The sequence below is a fragment of the Oppia nitens genome, unplaced genomic scaffold (assembly GCF_028296485.1).
Source record: "Oppia nitens isolate AA-2021 unplaced genomic scaffold, nextdenovo-longstitch-racon4-pilon3 scaffold37_pilon_pilon_pilon, whole genome shotgun sequence".
Lineage (NCBI taxonomy): Eukaryota > Metazoa > Arthropoda > Arachnida > Sarcoptiformes > Oppiidae > Oppia > Oppia nitens.
The window spans coordinates 40,171-68,125 of NW_026533218.1; the positions used below are offsets into that span (position 1 = coordinate 40,171).

Sequence of the window (27,955 nt, forward strand, 5' to 3'; positions counted from 1 at the left end):
ATTAATTTTTATGTTGCATATATATTTTAAGCTTATTTTTAAAATGTTTTTTTCAAAGTGTATATTTATATATCAATTACAATCATTATGTAGTATATACTGTAAGTAGTATTATATGATAATTAAAATAAAAAACAATAAATATTACATATATTTATCATAAAAATTAATAACTTTAACTGTTAGTATATAATAAATAAATATTTGTATTTTTATTAAACATATTGGTAAAAATTGTTTTTTGTTTTTTATTTAATTTGTTAGTTTGTTACTTGAGTTTTAACAATCACAACCATTTAATAATTTTTTTTTCAGTTAATAAATTAATCTATATATTTATAAATATATAAATTAATCTATAGTTCAATTGGCCATAAAATTAATTAATTAATAAATTATTATTTTTTTCAATAAATTTATAATTAATTGTTATTTTTTAGAAATTTAAGACAGTTAATATCTCTCACACATTTTTTTTGTTAAGGCTATTATATATAATAAGTTATGAATTAATAATTATTATTTTAATATATTAAATGAAAATATAATCATATATTAATATTTTTAAAAAAAATGATAAAATTGTGTGTTTGGTGAAATATCGTTAATTAATCATATATTATTAATTTATCATTATCATGTTTTTTGTTGTTTACTAATTATACAAATAATTTTATTTTTCAATTAAAAACTAATAAAAAAAATATTTCTCTTATAATAAATTAATATTAAAAATTAGTTTTTAAAAAACTAAAAAATTAATAGGAGTTGAGCAAAAAAAATTTATAATCAATACATATAATTGTTGAGTATTTAAACTATTGATATATTAAATATTGCTTTTTTTAAAAAAAAACTAATTGTTTAATATCTATAAATAATTTATTTTTTAAAAATATTTATAAACACTTATTATGCTGAATTATAATTTTATAATTAAAAATAAATTTAAAAAAAAATTTGTTCCCAAAAATATAACTAGCAATGCTATTTAAAATCATAATCTACAAAATTTTAATTTAAATAAAAATATATATATATATATAATACTAAATTATTGATCACTAAATTGTTTATTTATATATCAATATTTTTTGTTTGTTTAAAACTATATATATATATTTTCATATAAGTTTTCACAACACATTATATCAAACAATAATATTTGTTTGATAATATATTTAACAACAACAATAACAACTACATTATTACTAAATTAATTAACCGACAAACAAAAAATAATAAATAAATAAATAATCAACTATTCATAAAAGTTAGCTAGTTAAGTTTAATATCAGTACCCTGCTGATTAGTAGCCCAAACATTATTGGGATCCAAATAGGAGTCGCCGCCTAATTGAAAGGGATTGTTATTTACAATCATCGCGTTGTTATTGTCAACGGGATTCTTGGTTCCGGGACTTTGTTGTTGTTGTTGTATGTTTTGTCGTGAATGTGACCGTCCTATTGGATTAGTGGGCACACCGTGCGGTGCCAATGCACCCGATGTATCTATTATGACATTATCGTTGTCATTATCCTCGTAGAAATTGTAGCCCTCAGTGGGCTTATAATAGTTAAAATGTATGAAACCGGCCAACACTATGATACTGCTGACACCGTATAGTCGAAATGTAACCCGGGTACCTATATATATATAGGGGGTGGGGTGGGAGGTTAGGGGGGTGGTTCGATACAAGTATTTTAAAAAAATTAAATTAGTATATAAGATAATTAGGAAATACATAAATCGATTTATAATTCAAAATTAATTTAATGATTAGTTAGCGATAGTTTGAATCTATAATTATAAGTGATATTATTTTTAAATAATTACAATAATAATGATAATAATAAAATCAATTTGTAATATAAAAATATAATTTATGAAAATTAATAATTTGGTATTTTTTAGTGTATATATATAAAAAGTTAGCTATAATTAATTAATTATTATTTTTATTTTTTTAGTGACAAATTGTGATTATTATTATTAATACTATTTTTTAATTGTATAATTAAATTTTAAACTACTATTAACTACTATTTTAATTTTTTTTGTAAATTTTTTTAAGTACACTAAATATGTATATAACTTAAACTTAAAGTACTATCAAATATTTAATGATAATTGAAATCAATTAATCCTAAATAAAAATAATTTTATATAAATTAATATTATATATATTTATATTTATTGTTAAATAATTTTAGATATATATTTTTGATAACAATTATAACAAACCCCAGCGATTAACAAATATGCCGCCTATTATTGAACCGCATCCGCGACCCAATCCATGGTGTAGGCCCTGTAGTACTCCCTGTGTCGATGATCTTAGTTCAGGATCGGTATGTTGGGTCACATAACTGCAAGCAGCCGCCCATACAGTTGCGTGAGTTACACCTGTTTAATAAATAAATAAATAAATAATAATTTAAATGTTATTTTTATAATAAAAAAAACTATACAAAATAAATAAAAAATAAATTATACCTTGAATCAATTCAAATGGTAACACCCAAAACGGGTTATCCAGCCATGATATGTACAAAAATCGGACAACATTTCCGATTAAGCCAATGCATAGCACCTGTATATCAAAAAATAAATAATAATAATAATATCAATATATATATAAATTATTACAGTACTATATGATGATATTTAATTTTATAATTATTAATCTATTTAATACATATATACAGAAAAAATATTAATATATAATTTTTTTACACTTAAAAAATAAAACATTATTTAGACAAATATTTTAATTTAAAAAAATAAATAAATAAAATATTATTTAAAATAATAAATTTAATTGATTTATCTTTTAAATTCACAGTTAATTATAATACAAGTATATATGCATACAAATAATTTTAGTTAATAATAAAAAATTTAAATAATAATGAAAATAATTAATAAAAATTTAAACTTAATTATTAATATTAAAATAATAATTTATATATATATACACATATTTTTAGTTAATAATTAAAAATTTAAATAATAATAATAATTAAAATTCAATTATTAATATATAAAAAATAATTTTTATACAGTATATATATACAAATAATTTTAGTTAATAATTATGTTTAAATAATAATAATAATTACTAATAAAAATTTAAATCTAATTATTAATATAATATATATATATATATATATATATATATATATATATATATATATATATATATATATATATATAATATTAAAGCCATACACATATATAAGCCATACCTTAGTGTGACCGTAGGTTGTTATCAATGAATAGCTATAGAAATAGGCACAGATCTCCGATATATGATTGATAACCGATGCCATACCGAATAGGGTGGGCGTACCGCCCAAATCCTGTAGGTGCCAGAATAGAAACGTAAACACCAGTCCAATACCGAAACCCATAAACCAAGTGACAAACAAAAAGGCTATTTGTCTCATGTTTGCCAACGATCGCAACACTTTAACCCATTGAGGCATTTGTCGGGTGCGCTGAGCAAACACTGCACTCTACACCCCCCCCCCCCCACCAAAAAAAATAATAATTAATTTTAAAAAATTAATTAATTAATACATTGTTTTTTGATGTATTTATAAAGTACCGAGATTATTATTATTTTTTAAATAAGGATCTAGGTTAAACAAAAATCATTCTAATTTAATATATAAATGTATATATATTTACAGTATATATATATATATATAATATTTAAGTACATTGTTTTTATTTGCATTGATAAAATACCGAGATTATTATTATATTTTTTTTAAAAAAATAAGGATCTAGGTTAAAAAAATTATTCTAATTAAATTGTATTTTTTAAATAAAAATATATTTAATGTATAAATAAATACCTATCTCTTAATCTTAGAAATACATAGTGTATATATATATATAAATTTAGGATATATTTCTATAAAATTATTATTATTATTTTTTTTTTATTAATTCTAATTAAGTAGTTTTTATATATATTTATATATTCATAAATTATAATATATAAATAAATAATTATTTGTTAAATCTCAAAAATATATATATATATAAATAGTGTAATAATTATTTTTGTAGATTGTAATTAGATTTAAACTATCCATACAATAGCCGATAAAAAAATTATTTTGAAATTAATTTTTTACCGGTTAGTTATAAATTACTAAAAAAAATACTAATAAAGTATTAATATCTAAATTTTTTTTTGGTTTGTCTGAACAAAACTGATTCAAAAAAAAAATTATTTTTTGTTTAATAAATACCTTCCAGTTATCGATAAACTCAAACTTCTTGTCTCTGGCCAACAGTTCCGGCGGCTTATTGATAGGCGGCGCCTGATTTAGCCACGGCTTAGGGCCGGAACTATCGTAATCGTAGGCTTTCAACTGGATTTCATCGGTACCGGCTATGATCGACTGGGACTGGTAGTTATTGTCGTAATCAAAACGAAATTGGCTGCTGGCTACCAGTGCCAGGGCCATCAACAATGCAAATATTGTAAAACAAGTTACATAGTTTCGTTCGCCAATATGGGCACCGCACGGATGATCGGTAAATCGGGTAGAGTTGTCCAGTGCCATACCGACAAAAAACATGGTTATACCCCAACCAAACGAGCCGAACATACGCTGCTGGCCGTAGCTGTCGGTGTTGTCGCCTAATTGTCAAAAAAAATTAATTTAATAATAATTAAAAACTATGTATTATATGTGTGTATATATCATATTAGCAAATAAATTTGAAAAACGTGATAATTATTTTATTAGATATTTAAATAATTTTTTTTATAATAGACAATTATTAATCATTAATAAATATAATGTTAATAATTAATGTTAATAGTTTTAATTTAATGAATAAATTATTATCAGATCATTAGTAATTAATTTGTTGAGAAAATAATTAATTAATTAATTATACAGTATATCTAATAAATACAGACAACTAATAATAATAATAATAATAAAATAGTTAATTAATTTTATCATTTAATTAAAAAAATTAATTTAAAATTAACTGATAATTAAGTGATTTTGATTAACATTTTTTTGGCGGGGGGGGGGTATCAGTTATTATTAACATAGATAAGCAAATAAAACCCAAACAATACACACACACACACACACACACTTACCCAGGTATGCCAGGGTGGCCGAGTCGGCCAACGTTATGGCCGGTGCGCTGAAAAACTCGCCCAACAATATCAATAGGAGTAGCAGAAAGAAAACCTCTTTGACATCATCCAGTTTGTAGACAATTGTCGAAAAAGGTGGCGAAACATAGGATACATGTTTTTCTTGGTTATAGTTTAGGGTATATTCCACTGTTAGGGGCGATTTGCCCACTATATGGGTGGGCGGGGGCTTGTGTTTRGCACCCCATTTGCGGATCCACTCTTTTTCCATCTCATCTTTGCCATCATCGTCATCATCGACAACATCAACGTTGACATCATTGGTATCTATTTTTTTTTTTTAATATCAATAATATTTTTGATTATTAAAAAATATATATTTTCAACAACACGTTCAAAGTGTCAAACTATCTAAAAATAAATAATTTCATATAAATTGAAAATAAATCAGAAAAAATAAATAATAAATATGTTATATATTTATCAAATAATATCTAAAATTTTATTTTTGTTGATAAATATTATTTATAAATTATAATTATTTTTAAAAATTGGTTAATTTTTAACATAATAGAAAAATAACTGTTTTTATATATATTAATATTAAATATTGTGATAATTAGTATAATTTTTTGAATTGTTWKTAATATGATATATATATATACATACACACACACACACACACACACACACACACACACACACACACACACACACACACACACACATACACACACATACACACACATACACACACATACACACACATACACACACACACACACACACACACACATACACACACATACACACACATACACACACATACACACACATACACACACATACACACACATACACACACATACACACACATACACACACATACACACACATACACACACATACACACACCTAAACACATAATAACTAACCTCTTTTAACGAGTCGTCTATATAACTTATTATCAATATTGCTATTGTCGGCTATGTCGGGCACCGGTGTATTGGTATTGTAGTCGGAGTACGGGGTAAACAATATGTGATGGGTTTCGTTGAATATAACGCAAGCGGACGCCGGCGGCCGTATGAATGCCAGACTATAGGTGAATACTATCCACGAAATCAATGCAAATATTAGGAATAGTTTGCTTTTGTGATAGCGATCGGCCAGTGATGACCAAAACGGTGCCGAAACAAACTCAATGAATGGCCGAATGCCTATCAGTGTGCCTAACAATCGGATGATAAATATATTTAATTTTAAAAAAAATAATTAAATATGTAATCATTGAATAATTATATTAATAATATATAATAATTAGTAGTGTGTGTGTATGTATGTATGTGTGTATGTATGTGTGTGTGTGTATGTATGTATGTATGTGTGTGTTTGTGTGTGTGTGTGTGTGTGTGTGTATGTATGTATGTATGTATGTGTGTGTGTGTGTGTGTGTGTGTGTATGTGTGTGTGTTTATCAATTCAAAAATAATACTAATTATCACAATATTTTTAGTTAAAAAACATTATATAAACAATATATGTATACAACTATTCTTATAGATATTCAACAAAAATATAATTTATAAAATTTTTATATAATATACTAATCGGATATTTTAAATTGTTGAGGATATCTATTATATTACTTTTAGCTATAATTTTGAATATCTATTTTTATATACCTTTTAATTGATACCTATTTTATAGTGCATTCCATATTATACTTAAGTACTTTTATTGCCGACAACTATCCATTTACACCTATTCCTGGTATGATCGGTCATTTAGGTCATCCTATTGGCACCATTAGACCGATCTAACCGTCCAACTGTCTTTTATTTGAACTAACCAATAGCTACCCATTTAATACCATTACATACCTGTACCTCACACACACTATAAAAACCCAATGTACTGCTACACTACTAGAGAGAGAGTGTATACCTAACCGCCAAACTGTACTGACATTTTATACAGTAATTCATACCATTACACTCAACTACATGTGCTTATAATACCTACAGTTAACAACCATTGTATTCATACATTTTTATCTTATTATTAAATAAAGTGAATTAATATTAATTGTGAGTAAAGTCATTGAAACGTCACATCACTAGTTCACCTACTGTTCCTCTGGTCAACTGAACTCTGAAGTCTAGAAGTCATTCAAGTATATTAGGATCTCCTCCCTGGCCTAACTCGGGTCACCACTACTGCAGATCTGTCTATTGTTTGAGTGACACACACCGTGGCATTCAAGCAATCCTATCATCAACTGTTAAGTCAATTACTGGCCGACCAGTTGATACTACAATCAGTTGTTGGTCTCAATCGGACCCACGCGAGACAACTGTTACTTTGATTAGTTGGAGTGTCGAGTACTGGTCTCATACCGACCCACGCAGTGTACTGACAATTACTGTCCTATTGACCGATCTAACTAATCATAACAAAACTATCTGTGGTTGGGAAGTCCCTTAAAGACAACACAACCGCAACAAATTGGCGCAGTCGGCACAGATCACAATATTGATCCCTATCTACGCTGAATGACTACTCTTAACGCTACAGGATTCACAAGACACGGAACACGCTATACCATCGAACCGAATCAAGAAATTATCAATACAGACAACATGGTTGACGATAATACGAGCAACGCAGCAGCGCCTGCAACTCAAAGCACATCTACTTCTACCGACAATACAATGGCGACGGCTATGCAAAACCTATCCGTCGATCCGACCGTCCAACACATGGCCACTAAAATTACTCTCAAAGTTCCTAAATTCAGTGGTGCTCAGGACTCAACTCTTAAAGTAGAAGCATTCCTCCAAATGTTTGAAAGGGCTTACCGTACATATACTGATGACCGTAAAGTCGACCACATTATGGAATTTCTCATCGACGACGCCGCGAACTATTTCGGGTCAGACATACTGATCGATCCCTGCATTAAGTGGGATAAAGTCAAGCAACTATTGACCGATCGGTACTCGCATTGCGATATACCTCCAGAAGTAGGAGCCACCCGCCGACGGCAACAGCGTAATGAACCGATGAAGACATATTACGACGAAAAAATGAAACTTCTTCGTCGTGTCACTGGATATACAGACTCTCAAAGAGCTAATCTGCTCACAGAAGGCCTACAACACGAATACAAAGAATACTTTTACGGCCGAAGATTTCAAAGTACTAATGCTTGGTTAGAGATGGCTCAGGACATCGAAGCCGATAAAACAAAACAATCGTACCATCAAAACAAACCTCGCTCTCACTTTTCACAGGACAAGTCCAACGATCGGTCAAAAAGGCCTAACCCTAACCATCGAAATGACCGATCAAATAAAAATCGACCGCCTTATTCATGTAGGATCTGCCGAGACCGTGGTCTAACATCATGGCATTTCCATAAGGATTGCCCTTATAAACCAACAGCACCTCAAAATGATAATGGATCAGCCATCGCTCCACAACCATCTCAAGCATCATCTAATCATTTTATCCGTCATCAAACTATGGCATCAGCATCTGATTCACGAGAAATTATCTTAATTCCTGGTCGAATAGGACGATTCGAACTCTCCGCATTTGCCGACCCTGGATCTACTGTAAATATTATGCCATTACATGTAGCGAATCATCTTAAACTTCACATCAATCGTAAACATTGGACATCGATCGATCTGGCGAGAGGATCGGTCCGCACCATCGGTGAAGTTTCATTCAGACTTACCATCAATCGAATGACAAAAACAATCCGATCGCAAGTACTCGATGGATTTGCTTATACATTACTTCTATCACTTGAATCTCTCGGACATTTTGGTATTATCATCGACACCCATGACAAGACAGTGTCATACAAATGGTCTAAAGATAGACATTACTTCACACAACGGACTTCAAACGGACATCACTGTCATCTTATAACAAACGCTATAACTGATCGATCAAATGACCGATCATTTCGAACAATACCAACAAAAGCTGAACAACTCGTTAATGAGTATAAACATATTTTTGCCGCCGATTCTACTGATTTAGGCCTCATTAACATCGAACAGCATCGAATCATTTTGACAGACCAACAGCCAATCGCACAGCGACCATACCGTCAATCCCATCAAATGGCAGCTGAGACTGCACGTCAAGTAAAAGATCTCCTAGAAAAAGGTCTAATTCGGGAAAGCGTTAGCCCATACGCAGCACCGATTACTTTGGCGCCCAAAAAAGACGGCACCTTTCGTTTGTGTATTGACTACCGTCGACTCAATTCGGTAACCGTTGCTGATAAGACACCTCTACCAGTCATCGCAGACGTGATCGATCGACTACAAGGATCGGTCATCTTTTCTAAGCTTGACTTTGCTTCGGGTTACTGGCAGGTAGCCGTTGCTCCCGAAGATATTACCAAAACAGCATTCGTAACCCGCGACGGCCACTACGAGTGGACCGTTCTACCGTTTGGACTGAAGAACAGCCCTGCAACGTTCCACCGAGTCGTCCGTAAGATTTTAGGCGACTTACACAACAATGGCGTAATCTCATACCTCGACGACATAATAATCTACGCTAAAACTCAGGAGCATCACGACAACATATTGGCTGAAGTATTCAAACGCCTGGCTCTCAATAACGCTCGCCTCAAACAAGAAAAATGTGAGTTTGATAAACATAACATCGAATTTTTAGGACATCATATCGATGGTCAATCCGTTCGACCACCCGATTCTAAAATCAAAGCCATAATGGACTTCCCGACGCCGACCGATCAAAAGGGAGTTCAACGCTTTCATGGACTGGCCAACTATTTAAGAGAATATATTCCTGATTTTGCAACTATAACTGCTCCACTGACTCAACTAATGAAAAAATCTAAATCAAAGGACTTCCTGTGGACCGATCAACACCAACAATCGTTCGACAAACTCAAGGAATTGATGGCATCGGAACCGGTTCGGGCTATATATGATCCCAACCAACCTATCGAATTACATACCGATGCATCAACAATAGGAATCGCCGGAATACTTATCCAAAATGACCGACCGATCGGTTATTACTCACGTAAACTCGCTGACGCCGAATCACGCTACACAGTTACCGAACTGGAATGTCTAGCAGTGTTTGACTCTATACGATACTTCCGTATATACTTGGAAGGAGTCAACTTCAAACTATACACAGACCACAAGGCCCTCAAATGGCTTATTAATTTTCAATCTACTAAAAAACGACTCTTCAGATGGTCTGAAGAGCTTAGTCTGTATACCTTTGAGGTTATACATAAACCCGGATCTCAGATGGCTCACGTCGACGCCTTGTCCCGCGCACCTATCAATTATTTTATACGTGATCAAGTCATATTGCAACATCAAATACAGGACACCGAAGCTAACGCGGTATATGAAGAACCAGTTCGAGTGGTAACATCGACCGATCAAACACTACCGAAATCAACATCTGATAATCGATCGGTCTTCCATTCAACTAATTTGGATGAACTGTATACCATCCCCAAGTATGGCCGATCTCTATCCATCATACCTCCGAGTCTAGTACATCCATTATTAGAACAAGCGCACGACAGTAGTGGTCATCCAGGAATCCGTATCACCACTAAGCAAATCAAAAAACATTATTACTGGCCATCAATGATATACGATATTAAACAGTATGTCAAGTCATGTCATATCTGTCAACTGGCAAAACCAGCGAATCATACACCATATGGTGAACTACAGCCATTACCGACACCAGACCTTCCGCTCAAACTCATCGCTATGGATACCATAGTTATGGGCAGTGAAGCGGCCAACTCAAGACATAAATACATACAAGTCGTGATCGATCACCACTCGCGATATATTTGGACTAAAGCCACACCAACTAATTCGGCTCAAGCATGCATATCAGTGTTGACCGATCTAATTAAGACAACTGGCCGCGAACCTGACGCTATATTAACCGACAACTTTAAGACATTCAAGTCAAAAGAACTCAAGAGATTCCTGACTAATAGCAATATCCGACATCTATTTACGTCTACATATCATCCGCAGACAAATGGTACAAATGAGAGGGTCAACGGATCGGTCAAAAAGGGATTATCTATCGCTTTATTGGCTAACCCTCGCCGAAAATGGACAACATTATTGAAAGGAGTGACCGATAACTATAACAACACTATTCATACAGTCACTGAATTCACACCTTCGTACCTGATGTTTGGAACGGACACATTGAATACCCAAACCGACATACATGAAGCCCGAAGACTGGCCAAACATCGTACGGATCTCATCAAAGCAAGAACTAAAGCAGCGTATGACAAAAGTCACCACCCGATCGATCTAAAGGTTGGACAACTGGTTAAACGGCGCATACCATACAATCGTCCGGATTTCAAAAAGCTATCACCGAAATATGAAGGACCGTTCACCGTGACATCAATCCCTGGACCCGTCAACGCGCATATTAAACGATACAACGACTCATCCGAACCCTTCCTGATCCACGTCGGACAACTGGAACCATACTTCCTCCGGGATCAGTCTTAAAACGCGGGGGAGTGTTGAGGATATCTATTATATTACTTTTAGCTATAATTTTGAATATCTATTTTTATATACCTTTTAATTGATACCTATTTTATAGTGCATTCCATATTATACTTAAGTACTTTTATTGCCGACAACTATCCATTTACACCTATTCCTGGTATGATCGGTCATTTAGGTCATCCTATTGGCACCATTAGACCGATCTAACCGTCCAACTGTCTTTTATTTGAACTAACCAATAGCTACCCATTTAATACCATTACATACCTGTACCTCACACACACTATAAAAACCCAATGTACTGCTACACTACTAGAGAGAGAGTGTATACCTAACCGCCAAACTGTACTGACATTTTATACAGTAATTCATACCATTACACTCAACTACATGTGCTTATAATACCTACAGTTAACAACCATTGTATTCATACATTTTTATCTTATTATTAAATAAAGTGAATTAATATTAATTGTGAGTAAAGTCATTGAAACGTCACATCACTAGTTCACCTACTGTTCCTCTGGTCAACTGAACTCTGAAGTCTAGAAGTCATTCAAGTATATTAGGATCTCCTCCCTGGCCTAACTCGGGTCACCACTACTGCAGATCTGTCTATTGTTTGAGTGACACACACCGTGGCATTCAAGCAATCCTATCATCAACTGTTAAGTCAATTACTGGCCGACCAGTTGATACTACAATCAGTTGTTGGTCTCAATCGGACCCACGCGAGACAACTGTTACTTTGATTAGTTGGAGTGTCGAGTACTGGTCTCATACCGACCCACGCAGTGTACTGACAATTACTGTCCTATTGACCGATCTAACTAATCATAACAAAACTATCTGTGGTTGGGAAGTCCCTTAAAGACAACACAACCGCAACAAAATTAAAAAAAACCGGTTAGCGGTTTTTTTAAGTTGAACTGGTAGATGATAATTTTTTTTTTAAATTTAAAAATTAATAAACAAAAATTTAGTTAACTTAACAGTTTTAATTGTTGGTTTAACTTATAATGTTATTTTTTAATTATATATAATGATTTTTAGTAAAATAAAATACTCTAATTATATATATATATGAATTAATTATAAATATAATTTAACTATTTAGTTAATTTTGTTTTTATAATAAATTTTTGTTATAAATTATGTTTAATGTTTTTTTATAAAAAAAATAAAGTTATTATTATTATTAATTATCAACTCTAGTTATATAATATTTATTATATGTACTTTATATATATATAAAAGTTTATTTTATTTTGACTTATTATATTAATTTTTAATAAATACTATATTAAGTATATATATATATATATTATACTTTAATCAAATTAATAAAATTTTATTGTAATATATAAAATATAAATCAATTATAATTGAATAAACATAAACACACAAAAAAAATTAATAGTTAATATCTTATCATTTTTTATAAGTTTTAATTTTTAAATTTTTTTTATATAACTAAATGGTATATATTTTTTTATTGTTTATTATTATTATTATTATTATTTAATTATACTGTATTTACTTAAAATTAAATTACAATTAACTATAGTTGACAACAACAAAAAAACTATTGAGGTTAAATCATAATGACATTTATTAAATGAAATAATTTTTTTGTTGTTGAGTAAATTAAACTAATGATAATAATGATAATAATTTTTGATTTTTTTTATAACTTTCAAGACTATATTATTATTATTATTACTATATTATTATTTAGGCATTACAAGCATTTATTGTGTTAGAAAATTATTGTATATTAGTTAATTAGACAAATCAATTGCCTATATATATAATGATGATGATTATATATAATATAATTTATTTGTCAATTGATTGATTGATTGCTTGATTTTTTTTGTTGTTGTTAGTTGGTTGTCAATTGAAATTAAAAATTAATTAATAATATCATTATTATTTTTAATCATTATTGGTTAGACTACTACTATACTATTGAGGGGTTGGAGTTAGAGGAGGTGTGTGTGTATATGTGTCTATGTGTCTATGTGTCTATGTGTCTATGTGTCTATGTGTCTATGTGTCTATGTGTCTATGTGTCTATGTGTCTATGTGTCTATGTGTGTGTATGTATGTGTATGTCTATGTGTATGTATGTATATATGTGTATGTATGTATGTGTGTGTTTATGTATTTATATGTGTGTGCAAATGTATGTATGAGTTTGTGTATGTATGTGTTTGTGTATGTATGTGTTTGTGTATGTATGTGTTTGTGTATGTATGTGTTTGTGTATGTATGTGTTTGTGTATGTATGTGTTTGTGTATGTATGTGTTTATGTATGTATATGTATGTATATATATATGTGTGTGTCTATGTGTATGTGTGTAAATATGTTTCTATGTGTGTGTGTCTATATATGTGTGTGTCTATATGTATATATATACTAGTATATGTATATATATACTAGTATATGTATATATGTATGTACTAGTATATACTAGTAAATTATATGTGTCTATGTGTGTGTATATATGTGTGTTTGTATGACATACCTGCCTGAATGGCATTCATTCCCAATTGTTTAAAATATACGGCCATTAATGGGAACAGCGATCCAAAGGCCGAGAAGAAGAAAAAATAAAACACTTTCGATATAAACAGCTCTTTGTTGACATAATTCCAGATTATATTCAATGAACTGATATTTATATTATTAGTATTAAATGGTATTTGATTTTCTTGTTGTTGTTGTTGGGATTGACTGTATTGTCTGTTAGGTATACCACCACCACTACCACCACCACCAGTACCACCACTTTGTTGTTGTTGTTGTTGACCAATCATATTGTTGTTGTTATTGATTGATGTCTGATATGATGACTGATCCCAATAGTCGTCGATATTGTTTTGCCGGGGAAACGATGTCATCGATTGATTTGATGAGTCCATGTCTTATATAATATAAAACAATTAAAAATCAATTTTATTGATAAATCAATTTTTTTTATTAATATATAATTTTTATTTTTAAAAAAATCAAATTAAATTATATATAAATTATTGTTTTAATAAAAACATATTATAATATATACTTAACACTGTATATGTAATAATTTTTTTAATATAAATATGTGAAAATAAAATAATGTTTATATTTAATTAAAATATATATTATTATTAATATTCTTGAAAAATTTTGCATTATTATTAAATTTAAATTCAAGTCAATAGTATAGTATATTTATTATGTATTTAATATATATATAACCATATTATATATATAAAAATATAATAATATTTAATAAATAATTTATTTCATACCTTTATATTATTTTTAAACAAATATCTATTTATATATTTTTAAATAATATATTCTATGCCATCAAAAAAAACTCATTACACTTATACGGATAGATAATACAATTAATTATGAATTTTACACATTTTTTAGACACATTTTGTAATTAAAAATCAATTATTTTTTTTAGTAAACAATTGGAAGACAATTAATTAATAATTGAAAAATTGTTTTTTAGTTTAAAATATATTTTTCAACAAAATAAAAATTGTTGGACAACAACATACATATATTATATAGATATATATATATATTTAAAAAACACAACCATTTATAAGATCGACAGTACTTTTATTACTAATAATACAGTATAATACAGTTATACACTGTGTAATACCTACAAAATAAATGCGAGCATCTCTCAAAAACACCTACCAGTGCTCAGTATTGATAATAGTAATACTAAAATTTAGCTAATGTTAGCTAACATTTGCTATATATATATATATATGTATATAAAACATACTGTACTGTAGTATAAATTCTATATATAATATATATATATATAGTATAGAATATCCATAGGAATACTATAGGTATACATATATATACAATATATATATATATATATATATAATACTATTGATTACTTCACCAAAATAAAAGTGGTGTCTCTATAGTGATAGTCATTGATAGTATGGATCGATATTTTATTTTTATATATATATATTTTGTTGTTGTTTTGTTGGTTCAATAGTTTTAACAACAAGTATGTGGTTTTTATATATATTTTTTTATTTATTTTTATATTTGCTATTAATTTATTTTATTATTATTGTTATATAAATCACATCTAATAAAAATAAATAAATATTTAATTTATAATATTATAGGTTAAAAATTTTATAGAAAAATAACAATTGTTTTTTTTAAATAAATATTGATATTATACCTTAAATAATTGTTTGACATTTATTTTAATTAATTGTTGATTTAAAATATAATGTTTATAATTTATCATTTAATTTAATATTTATTATTTAATTATAAAAATTTTTAATTAATTTCAATTTCAATAAATAAAATTTTTTCAAAAATTTTTATATTAAACTTATATTTTTTATTTAAAAAAAATTATAAATATATTCAAGGTTTAAATCCTAATGTTTAACTAACCAAATAATAGACTATTAGATATCAATTGAAAAATAAAAACAAAACAAAAATTACTTCCGTATTGTTTATTATTATTATTATTATTTTATTGTTGATAACTATTAATTAGCATTAATATAATAGTTTCTATTGTATATCAATAAGTTATATCAATTGTTTAAAAAAAATTGTTTTATTTTTCTAGTTGAATATTAATATTTTGAACTAATTTTTTTGTATTATAAATTTTTAGCATTTATTTTAGATTTTTGTTGTTATTATTACAACTATTACTTAAAGCAAATTATTTAACAATTTAAAGTATTTAATAATAATAATAAACTCATTATAGTTGCTAATATACAAATTAAACATATATAGATATAGTAATTATTTTTATATTATATTTTATAATTGATATATAATATCTCAATACATTTTCAATTTGTAAATACAGTATATATATACATAAAATAAATGTTTTATAAATATTTTTTAAAAAAATTAATATTTAGTTTAAAAAATCATCGTTTTTTTTGTGTTTTAAAAATAAAACATATTTAGCTATTAAATAAAAATTTTATGAATAATTATTTGTTTAGACAATAATAAAATACTAACTAAAAAAACATATTATGAATATATTTAAGCAAAAATATTATTTATTATATGTTAATCATAATTAATATGTAAATTATATGTAACTAAATTACATTTAGTTATTTAGTAGTAGTAGTAGTAGTAGTAGTAGTAGTAGTAGTAGTAGTAGTAGTAGTAGTAGTAGTAGTAGTAGTAGTAGTAGTAGTAGTAGTAATTAAATATGTAAATAATAATAATAATAAAAAGCGATATAAATTATAACTTAAATTATTTAAGTAAAACAATTGAATGTATTTAGTTAAAGTGCTAACATATATATATATATATATATACAGTATAATAAAATAATAATTGTATATAAATATTGTCAAAAAATAATTTAATATATAATTTATATACAAATTGTATAAATTGTGTTAAAATACAAAAAAAAAGTTTAGTGCAGTTAGTGCTGACTGTGTGACTGTCACCCAAATATTTGTCTTATTATATATACAATAGATATATACACTGTATATACAGTATAAATTAAATACCCTAATAATTGGACCTATAGTTACACATAATAATAATTATGTCATTTAATGTTTAATTATTTAAGTAAAAGCTAATAATCTCAATAATACTCTCTCTCTCTCTCTCTCTCTCTCTCTCTCTCTCTCTCTCTCTCTCTCTCTCTCTCTCTCTCTCTCTCTCTCTCTCTCTCTCTCTGTCAGTCAGTCAGTCAGTCAGTCAGTCACTCTCATTGACTTTGCTTTCACTTAACACATAAGCAATCAATTGAAATGATTGATCAAAAAAAAAATAAAATAAAATAAAACTAAACAAAATAAAAAAATATATATAATTTTTTTTCTTTTACTTTATGTGTTACACTTGTTGTGGTCATTGTTGCGTAAATTTTTTAGTTGTGTGTATACTGTTTGTATAGTATAGTAGTAGTAGTAGTAGTAGTAGTAGTAGTAGTGATAACTTCAAAGCCATTATCGTTACAATTGTTACCCAAAAAAAAATTAAAAATTAAAAATTAAACAAAAAAAAATCTTTCCGTTTATTTCCGTTTGTGTTTTTATCAGTGACTAAATTGTGTGTGTGTTTTGTATGTATGTATAATATTGTCTTTAAAGATCCCATCCATCTAATGATAAATCAGTTATAATAATAATAATAATAATAATAATGAAGTCATCATCAATTGTGGCATTAATTGTTGTAATGTTTAAGTGGATGTCATCACTACTACTACTATTGCCAACACAATCATCTCAACAATATAGAGGTTTGATAATTATAATTATTTTTTTATAAATATATAAATATATTTAATTTTAATAATAATTTTCAATTAATTAAATTATATATTTTTTGAAGTTTTATCTCTAATTTTTTTATTGTAAATATTTTTTTTTTAAAAAAGTTATTATATTAAACAAAATTCAATATTTAAATTTACTCATTTAAAACATTTATTTTTAAAAATTTTTTTATTACTATTAAAAACCTAAAAATAAAAATTATTTAAAATATTTAAATATATGTATTATTATATATGAAAAAAAATTTAAACAATATATAATAATATATTTTAAATTAATTTTTTATGTATATATATATAATCAAAATATACCAATATTGAAAAACAAACATTTATAATTATTTTTATATTTTAAATATATGCACTATATAATTAATTAACAAAGAAACTATATGATTTGAAATTGTTTTTTTAGCAATAATAAAAATATAAATATATAAAAATAATTTTATTTATTTAATTCATGTAATACTTAATCATAAAAATAATTTAATTAATTACTAATTAATTTAATAAATACATTGTATTTTTTTGTATAATAATTCAATGAAAAATCAAAACTATAGGATGGGATGACCAGCCATCGGATATGACATTCCTATCGAAAGATGACTTCCGTTTGGCGGCACAGATGCTCGAGTTTGACGAAACATCATCCGATTACTATAGTATGCCTTTCGAGGACCCGGAGTCACAGCATACCTACTACGAGGGAGATATGATGATCAAAGAGGACGAGGAGCAAAAGGTAACGGTGTTTAACCAATAGGTTTTTGTTTTATTGGGTGACGTCCCATAACCTACCACTGCTCCTCCTCCTCCTTAGGTGGCCATGTATTCGGCTAAACGGTGGCCAAACGGCCGAATACCGTATACAATGGAAAATACGTTTTCCCGAGAGGAACGGGCGGCCATTGCCCGCGGCATTATGACATTGCAGGACAAAACGTGTATTAAGTTTGAACCGCGCAAAGAATCGGACAGCGATTACGTATGGATACGCCGCGGGCCGGGTTGTGCCGCACATGTCGGCCGTATTGGTGGCCAACAGTGGCTATTCCTGGGCAAAGGTTGCTATAGTTTTGAGACAGTAGTACACGAACTGATGCATTCCGTTGGGTTTATTCACGAACAGTCCCGACCCGATCGTGACGCTCATGTAGTTATCAAATGGGATAACATTAAAGAGGGTAAGTTTAGTTAGTTAGTAGGGGTTAACCTAAAAAAAATTTTTTTATACCCAATCACATATATATGTAGGGTTAACCTAAAAAATTTTAAACCCAATTATACACATATGTTGAGTTCCATCAATATTCCCAAAAAAGGAAAGTTCCCCATTTTTTTTGTTAAATAAAAATATCCTCCAATTTTCCCGATAGAAGATATTTAATATTTTCCCGTTGAAAATATTTGTTGTTATAATCGATAGAAAGAGAAAAATATATTTTTTTTAAATATAAATAGTATTACAATAAACAAAATAAGCAAAATTTTAGATATTTTACAACAACAACAAAAATATTGATATATATAGAAATATTTTTACAATTCAATTAAACAAAAAATTTAGTGAAACTATTTTTAATTAATATATTTATAATACAACTTAAAAAAAATTTAAGAAGTTTATAATATAATATTTGTTTATTTTTTATAAAAAAATGCAAACATTTATATATAAATTAAAAACAATTGGATAGTTAGGACTAGAAAATAATAGAAATTCACTAGGAATTCACCCCCACCCCTCCCTCCCTCCCCCCGGGGGAGCACTGGGGAGAACATTAGGATGACTTTTTTTAAATGATATGGGAATCTATGATCTCTAACCCCCCACCCACCCCCCTATCACCGTTAAATAATAATTAATATATTATTATTATATAATTTAATTGATTATTGATTATCTAACCTAACCTAACCATACAAACCAAACAAACACAAAAACTATAGCTGCAAAACGCAATTTCCGCAAACATACCACCGACTATCTGGCCGATCACGGCTTTCCCTATGACCTGATGTCGGTCATGCACTATCGGCAGTATGCTTTTTCAAAAAATCGTAAACCAACCATTGAACCCAGGCGTACGGTTCCCTATTTGAGGTGCAGGGGTCTGGAATGTCCATCGGATTTGGATGTCCGCAAAATCAACTATCTGTATAAATGCAAAAATGGTAAATCAGGATTTCATGGCAGCAACACATTTGACGATAGTATGGGTTCAATTGGTAAATACAAGTCCAGCAATAAAAAACCTAAGAAGATTAGCACCGGTAGTATGGGTAGTGGTAGAGGAGGAGGAGGAGGAGGTGATGGTGGAGGCAATGAGTTTGACGATAACAACAGCGTAATGGTTGGCGAAAACTTTTACGAAAACATACCGTTTCCTCCTTCACAAGGGTTTGCCGCCCATAATATTCATAGCAATCAATTTGATTACGATGTCGACGACATGAGCGATGATGATGACCATCACCATCACCATCACCAGCACCAGCACCGCCACCAACAGGAGCAGCCCTGTTATGGACAACAATGTTATGGACCGGCAGATTACGACGATACGGACACATATGATGATCCACGACATATGGATAGTCCATATGAAAGCCGTTTAAATGCTATGAGACTACCGATGTTTACGACAATACCGGCGCCGACACCGTTGACACCAACAACAATACCGACGACACCAATACAGCAGTTGATGGCCATTGATAATGACAATCAGTTTTTCTTCAATCAATTATATCAATAGATATATCATATAATAATAATAATAATAATAATTGCAATTATAATTATATTTTTTAAGCGGTAGTTAAACAACAAAAAAAACAAATTAAATGCCAATTTTAACCAATAATTGTTAATCACATTTTGCATTATTATTGCAAAAAAAAATATTTATTTATTTTTTGTAAAAATAATTATAACCAACAATTACTGCCATATCATCAATAATAATAATTTAAATCAACAAATAAACTATCCTAGATAATTTTAATTGTGATACTGCCTGTTAATGTGCCTGATTTTTTTTATAAATTATAGATGATTTGTATTTATTTTATTTAATATTTATTTATTTTTTATAAATATTTATTTATTTATAAAACTATCCATTTATTTTTCGTATGGGTAAATGTTTTTTTTAAAAATTATAATATTGAAAAAATAAATCAAACACAATTTATGTAATAATAATAATTTATAATTTAATATATAATAATAATACTGTAAATGTAATTATAGGTACAATATTATAAAATTTTATTTTAAAAACAATTTTTTGTTGTTGAATATAAACATAAGTTATAATAATAAAAATTATTTATATTAATTAAATTTTTGTTTTTTGTTTTACATTAATATATTTATATAATTTTTTAATGGTAAGAAATTTTTTATTATTAATTTATTAAATATAATTTGAAAAATAATTTAAATAATAATAAAAATAAATTATTAAATTATTGTCACACATTAAGACTACATTTATTTATCTCAATATCTAAATTAATACTGTTTTTTAAAAATTAATTAAATTAAATAATCAATACTTATAACTATACTGTATATGTAAATAAACAAATTAAAAAATTTGTATTTTGAAAAATTGAAACAAGGTAAATAATCACTTTTTTTGGGGGGGGGAGAGAGGGGTCGGGGGAGGAAACAATAAAATATTTTAGATAAATATATATTTATAAAAATAATTAATTATAATTAACACTTATAATCAATAACATAATAATGAAAACAATATATATATATAGAAAATTATTAAATTATAATCACTTTTTTATTTGTTTGTGATTTAAATATTATTTGAATACTTTTGAAACACAAAACAAAAAAACCATAATATTTAACCATAAATGGCCCAAACTATTTGATTGATAAAAAATATATATTAATTAACAAATTATGGGGCGAAAAATATTATTGAAAAAATTAAATAAATAAATWTAAATTATTTAAAACTATTTATTGAGAGAAAAAAAAACACAATTAATTAATCTTTTTATAATGATAGCAAAAAAAACAATCACAGTATATCAATAGATAGATAGGAAACATAACATTTATATAAATTTATAGATATAGATATATACAGCAAATATTTTAGTAAATATATATATATAGAAACTACATAATAATAATAAAAACAATTAATTGTATAATTAAAAAAAAAAATTGTCAATAAATTTTTATAATTTAATAAAATCAAAAAATAATTCTTTATGTATGAGATTTTTGTTTTTGTTTTGTTTGTTTGAAAATCATTAAAATACAAATTTTTTTTTTTCTAAAGATATTCATATTATAAATTAATTGTATATAATAATAATAATAATACGATAATTCAAACATTAAATAATTCAATAGAGAGACACAATTTTTTTTTTATATAGACAATTACAAAAAAATATATATATTCAATATATATATATATTATGAAATACATGAAAAATATCAATCAATCAATTTTGAACACAATAAGACACAACATTAAAATTATTGTATTAATATATATATATATATATATATATATATATATATATATATATCAATACAATAGTGATGAGAGATATAGGACACAAAACATTAGGTAACGGTAAGCGTAGGAGGAGGAGGGGTGGGGGGGTTATGTCCAGTCAATTATGAACCTCCAGAGGTAGCGGCCACTGGGCGATAGAAGAAAAAAAATCAATAATACATTTATTAATAAAATAACAAATAAATAAATAACAAATTGGTTTTTTTTGAAACAATACAAACATTTTAAATACATTTATATTATTAATAATCAAATAATTTTTAAGGAAATTGTTTTTTTTTGTTTAGTTTGTTAGTTATATATATAGAAATCCTTTCTCTTAAAAAAATGTTTAACAATTAGGTAATTAAAAAAACACATACACTTTGATAGATAAGACAAATATATATAAATAAATATATTTTGTTGGATATGTTAGAAATTAGTAAACACATAATTAGTTAGTTTGTTTGTTTGTTTGTATCAATTTATGGCACATTTTACACGAAAATTAATTATTTAAAAAAAATTGTTTGTTTGTTTGTTTTTAAAATTGTATAAACATTTAGTGCAAAATATTTTTATTTTTTTGGTGGTTTTGTTGCTGTATTTAAATATATATATATATTTTGTTAGGATATGTGGACTTTTTTGTGGAGGGATTTTTTTTARACAACAATTATAATAACAATTTATTTATTTTATTTTTTTGTGTATTTTGTTTTAAGGCTTAAAAGTGAGACACATTTAGCAGCAGCAACAGTGATATACTGTATATATATATATATATAATTAAAACACATATATATTTATTTAAATATGTCTAACATTATATTTTTAAWAAAAAAACTGACACTGATAAGTTATTGTAATAAATATATATAATTTATATTATTATAATATGGACACAGTTTTTTAGGATAACATGGATCACAAATACATTATTATTATTATTAGTATAATTTGGTCCAATTTGTTTCAATAACAACAAAAAAATCAATGTAATTACTTATGTATCATTATTATTACTTAAAACAACCATGCTCAAAATTTTATTAATTTAATTAAATTTTTACAAAAACACTTTGTTAGTTAGTTAATTATTTTTTTTTTAAATAATAATAATAATTTTAATATATATGTGATCCCTGTACCTATAATTTATAAATAATTTAATTAATTAATTAATAAATTAATTGTTTGATTATTAACATATTGTTTAATCAAACACTAATACTATCTAAATATCTAAAAAACATCTAATTATATCAATTTATTATTTAAAAAAAAAACAAACAAATAAAACAATTATACTATTAATTATTTCAACGACAATATTACTTATTATTATTATTATATAATACCAATTGATTTCAATAATAAAAACTTTAGGATAAATACTTTTTGTTTGTTTGTTTGTTATAAATATACAATTACTTAAACATTATTTATTTTTTTTTTGGTTAAATAGATTAATCTATTATTAAAATAATTAAATAGTTTTTTTTTTGTTTGTTTTGTTTTATTATTAGATTATAAATAAATAATTAATTAATTAAATTTGTTTGTTTGTCTGATGAGATTTGTTGACAATTTATAWTTWAAAWTWTTTTTTTTWGTTAAAAAATGATTGTTTTATATTTGTTTTCTTCAAACAATACACACAAACAACAACAAAAAAAATAAGTTATTTTCAAGATTTTAGCGCAAAAAATGATTTTTTTCAAATAGCCATTTGTTTATTATTATTATTATTATTATTAATGATTATTATTATTGTTTAATATACGTCTATTAGTAAATCATTAATCGGAAAACCAGGCTTTTTTGAGAGAGAGAGAGAGAGAGAGAGGGGGTAGAGAAATGGGGGCAAAAAAAAGATAATTTATTAATAAATAAATCAATCAATTTTTTTTATTACTATTATATATTAATTATAACATATAAAACACATCAATCAATGAATAAATAAGTAATTCAATTACTTTCATATATTACATATACTAWTAATAAATATATGACAAATAAATATTTATACATTTATTAATTATCGATTAAACAATTGTACAAATATTTATTATATATATATATAGATTATATATATATACACAGTATATATAGATTATATATATATATATACACAGTATATATAGATTATATATATATATATACACAGTATATATAGATTATATAYATATATATATATATATTAATATTATTATCACAATTTAAAGCTCATATTAATCTCATATTATACCTTAAATTATTACTACTTAAGTTAGTGTAAAAATAAYTTTTTAAAAATAATAAAAAAATRACCCAGGATATACACACACACATATTAATTATGTTCAATACCCCCCCCCATAACAAAAAAATAAATAAATATATATATAATTTAATCAATAAGTTCAATAAAACTTTTTTTTTCAATAAATGATAAAACTTTTAGTTAAAAAAACTAAWAATAATCAATTAATAACAAATAAATACAACAACAAAATAATAATAATAGATAAAATGTGTTTCAATTAATTAAATTAATTAAATTATGATAAATAAKAAACTAAGATAACAAACAACAAAATTTTTWTATATATATTAATAATTTATTTATGTGTGTATATGTGATGACTAATTAACAAAATTAACAAAACAATAAAAAAAAWTATTATTATTAATAATATTAATCACTAAATACATACACASTATATAAACTTGGTTTACCTGTATTTTTTATTATTATATAGAGATAATTATATTATTATTAATAATAATAACTAAACTATTTAACTAAAGTTTTCAATGATAACAATAATTTTATTTGCTTAGTTCATTGCAATTGCTAAGCTAAATATTATTATTATTATTATTATTGTGAAAATATTTTTTCATTATTAATAATTATATACGTCATTGTATTTATCAAAAAAATATATCTTAAAAAATATTTTATTATTAGTAGTAAGTAATATATGAAAGTTAATTGTAGTATAAAATTACTTTATTTAGTCRGAAATTATTATWATATTTTTTTTGGGGGGGATAGGGTGGRCGTTATTTGGGTAGTACTGGGGGGTGGGGGTATATATATATATATAAAACTTGTAATAAATTAAATAATAATTATTAAAAAAATTGATGCACCATGCTTATAAAAAAATTTTTAACAAACAAATTATATCCAATTATAATGTGTGCCATAAATATTCATAACCATAACATAACAACATTGCATACAAACAATACAAATTAAAAAAAAACATATATCATAAATAAATCATTAACTAATTAATAATATATAGTTATCAACAACAAAAAAAACTAAATTAATAAATATATTATTAAAAAATAAAAAAATAAATAAATWAAWAAAAATCATACCAATAATAATTATCAATATAACGATGGCTATGGCCACTAATATCAATATCATCTAATTGGATGCATTGGTAAATAATAGATATATATTGATAATTCAATGGACACAACAATTCAATCATTTTTTGATGGGTGTGTGTGTGTGAGGTTAGGTAGTTGATAGGTGTRGGTGGGTGTGTAAGTGCATTGATGATCATATGGSAWATCAAATCAATTGGATGAACAACAACATTGCCATTATAGATAACATATTGAAAAAATAAAATAAAACAAAAAACAAATACATTAATTAAAATGTCTTTTAAAAAACAACTTACTGCTGATGATTAGTATCAGCACAATGATGATGGCGGCCATCAATGCTATCATCTAATCATATATATATATATATATATATATCATATATATATATATATATACAGTATAAACATACATACATATTATGTAATCAATTAGATTCAATCAATAATATTACCGGTAGTTTCAATACAACAACAACAAAAATTATATAACTTTTTTGTTTTTATATATCAATACATACCATATATMTGACAATATTAAGACAATACAATTCAAACTATCACTACACTATATATAACTAACTAATACTAATCAATAAATAACTGTTTGTTTTTGTTGTTAAATAACTTTTTTTTTGTTAATACCTAATACTACTGTTACCTAATAACTATCACTAATAAATGGCATTAAAATAAAATTATAAAAAACTTAATCATAACTAACACTAACTAAACAATAAACTAATTACAAACAATAATTTTTAGTGTCGACGCCGACAACTAACTGGGCTATCAAATTAAACTAAACCTTTTACATATTGATTATGTGTATGTGTGTCGACACTTGATTTGATAGGATTGATGGGATGGCATGTATGGACGGACAGATACACACTGACACTGACAGTCATCCCTTACCTTAAGATTTTTCCACCAAAACTTGCGCTTAAGTTTGCCGGCCTGTTGTTCAAACTGTGAGGCCCCGTGCTGTAGGGCATCGGCCCTATCGTCCAATTCAGACAATTTGTTATCCCTTTCCAATACTTTTTCAACATTGGTTCGCATTATACCCACCACTTCATCTACCTGTCCATTACGAAAACAASAAACAAAAACAAAACAATTAGATTAAAGATCGACTGTGTTTGGGATCTGTTGGGTTGTATTGGGATCTGTTGGGTTGTAGGTTTGGGATCTGTTGGGAKGGTTGGGTTGTGTTGGGATCTGTCGGTAGGTTTGGGATCTGTTGGGATGGTTGGGTTGTGTTGGGTTGTGTTGGGATCTGTCGGTAGGTTTGGGATCTGTCGGGTTGTGTTGGGATCTATGGGATGGTATCTATTGGGTTGTRTTGGGATCAGTTGGGTTAAACAACTGTTATATACTGTATAATAACCAAAACCATAACCTACCTGTGCCTGTGTCTGCTGTAGTCTCTTTGATGAAGCATTTTGTTGTTGTTGTTGTGACCCGGACTGCGGTACTGCCGATGACATTGTTGTTGTGGACGACGACACGATAGTATAGTATGATATATAACACTAATTGTATGGATGGTTAGGTTTTTTTGTTGTTGGATAACCTATTGATTGATTGATTGATTGATTGTTTGACAAAAACAATGGCTATTAAAACAACAAAAAATATGGCAAACGTTTAGCACTACTACTACTGAATAATAATATACTATTGAAATACCAGTGATTTTAGTTGTATTTGTTATTTAGTATATACTGTACTATATATTGTATTGTATTGTATTGTATTGTATTGAGTCATTCAATAGCAATCACTACTACTATAGTACTGTATAATACTATAACATTTAAAACAGTAGGTGTATGTGTAGTGTATATTGTATGTGTACTATACTGTACTATATGTTAAATATATATACTGTATATATATATATTGTGTTTGAATATAATAATAATAAAAGTGTCGCTC

At 26.6% G+C, this 27,955-nt stretch overlaps 2 protein-coding genes across 4 annotated transcripts; both read right to left on the reverse strand.

Moving 5' to 3' along the window:
- Positions 1 to 1,278: 1,278 nt before the first annotated feature.
- LOC128957154 (major facilitator superfamily domain-containing protein 6-like) lies at positions 1,279 to 14,641 on the reverse strand. The gene is made up of 9 exons (XM_054302876.1): positions 14,574 to 14,641; positions 14,245 to 14,507; positions 6,073 to 6,369; positions 5,138 to 5,464; positions 4,266 to 4,660; positions 3,249 to 3,518; positions 2,497 to 2,593; positions 2,245 to 2,406; positions 1,279 to 1,646 (listed from the first exon to the last, which is right to left on the reverse strand). Exons 1-9 carry the CDS (start codon positions 14,639 to 14,641, stop codon positions 1,279 to 1,281), a joined length of 2,247 nt encoding a protein of 748 aa, XP_054158851.1.
- A 7,217-nt stretch (positions 14,642 to 21,858) lies between these two features.
- On the reverse strand, positions 21,859 to 27,728 carry LOC128957152 (synaptobrevin-1-like). Of its 3 annotated transcripts, none has more exons than XM_054302874.1 (4): positions 27,417 to 27,727; positions 26,930 to 27,093; positions 25,995 to 26,046; positions 21,859 to 21,958 (listed from the first exon to the last, which is right to left on the reverse strand). In XM_054302874.1, the coding sequence occupies exons 1-4, from the start codon at positions 27,502 to 27,504 to the stop codon at positions 21,939 to 21,941; spliced, it is 324 nt and encodes a 107-aa protein (XP_054158849.1). In that variant the 5' UTR covers positions 27,505 to 27,727; the 3' UTR covers positions 21,859 to 21,938. The 3 variants fall into 3 exon arrangements, with proteins under 3 accessions (XP_054158849.1, XP_054158848.1, XP_054158850.1); XM_054302873.1 differs by lacking the exon at positions 21,859 to 21,958 and adding an exon at positions 22,659 to 22,758; XM_054302875.1 differs by lacking the exons at positions 21,859 to 21,958; positions 25,995 to 26,046 and adding exons at positions 24,397 to 24,432; positions 26,309 to 26,360 and having other exon boundaries at positions 27,417 to 27,728.
- Between the last annotated feature and the right edge of the window lie 227 nt (positions 27,729 to 27,955).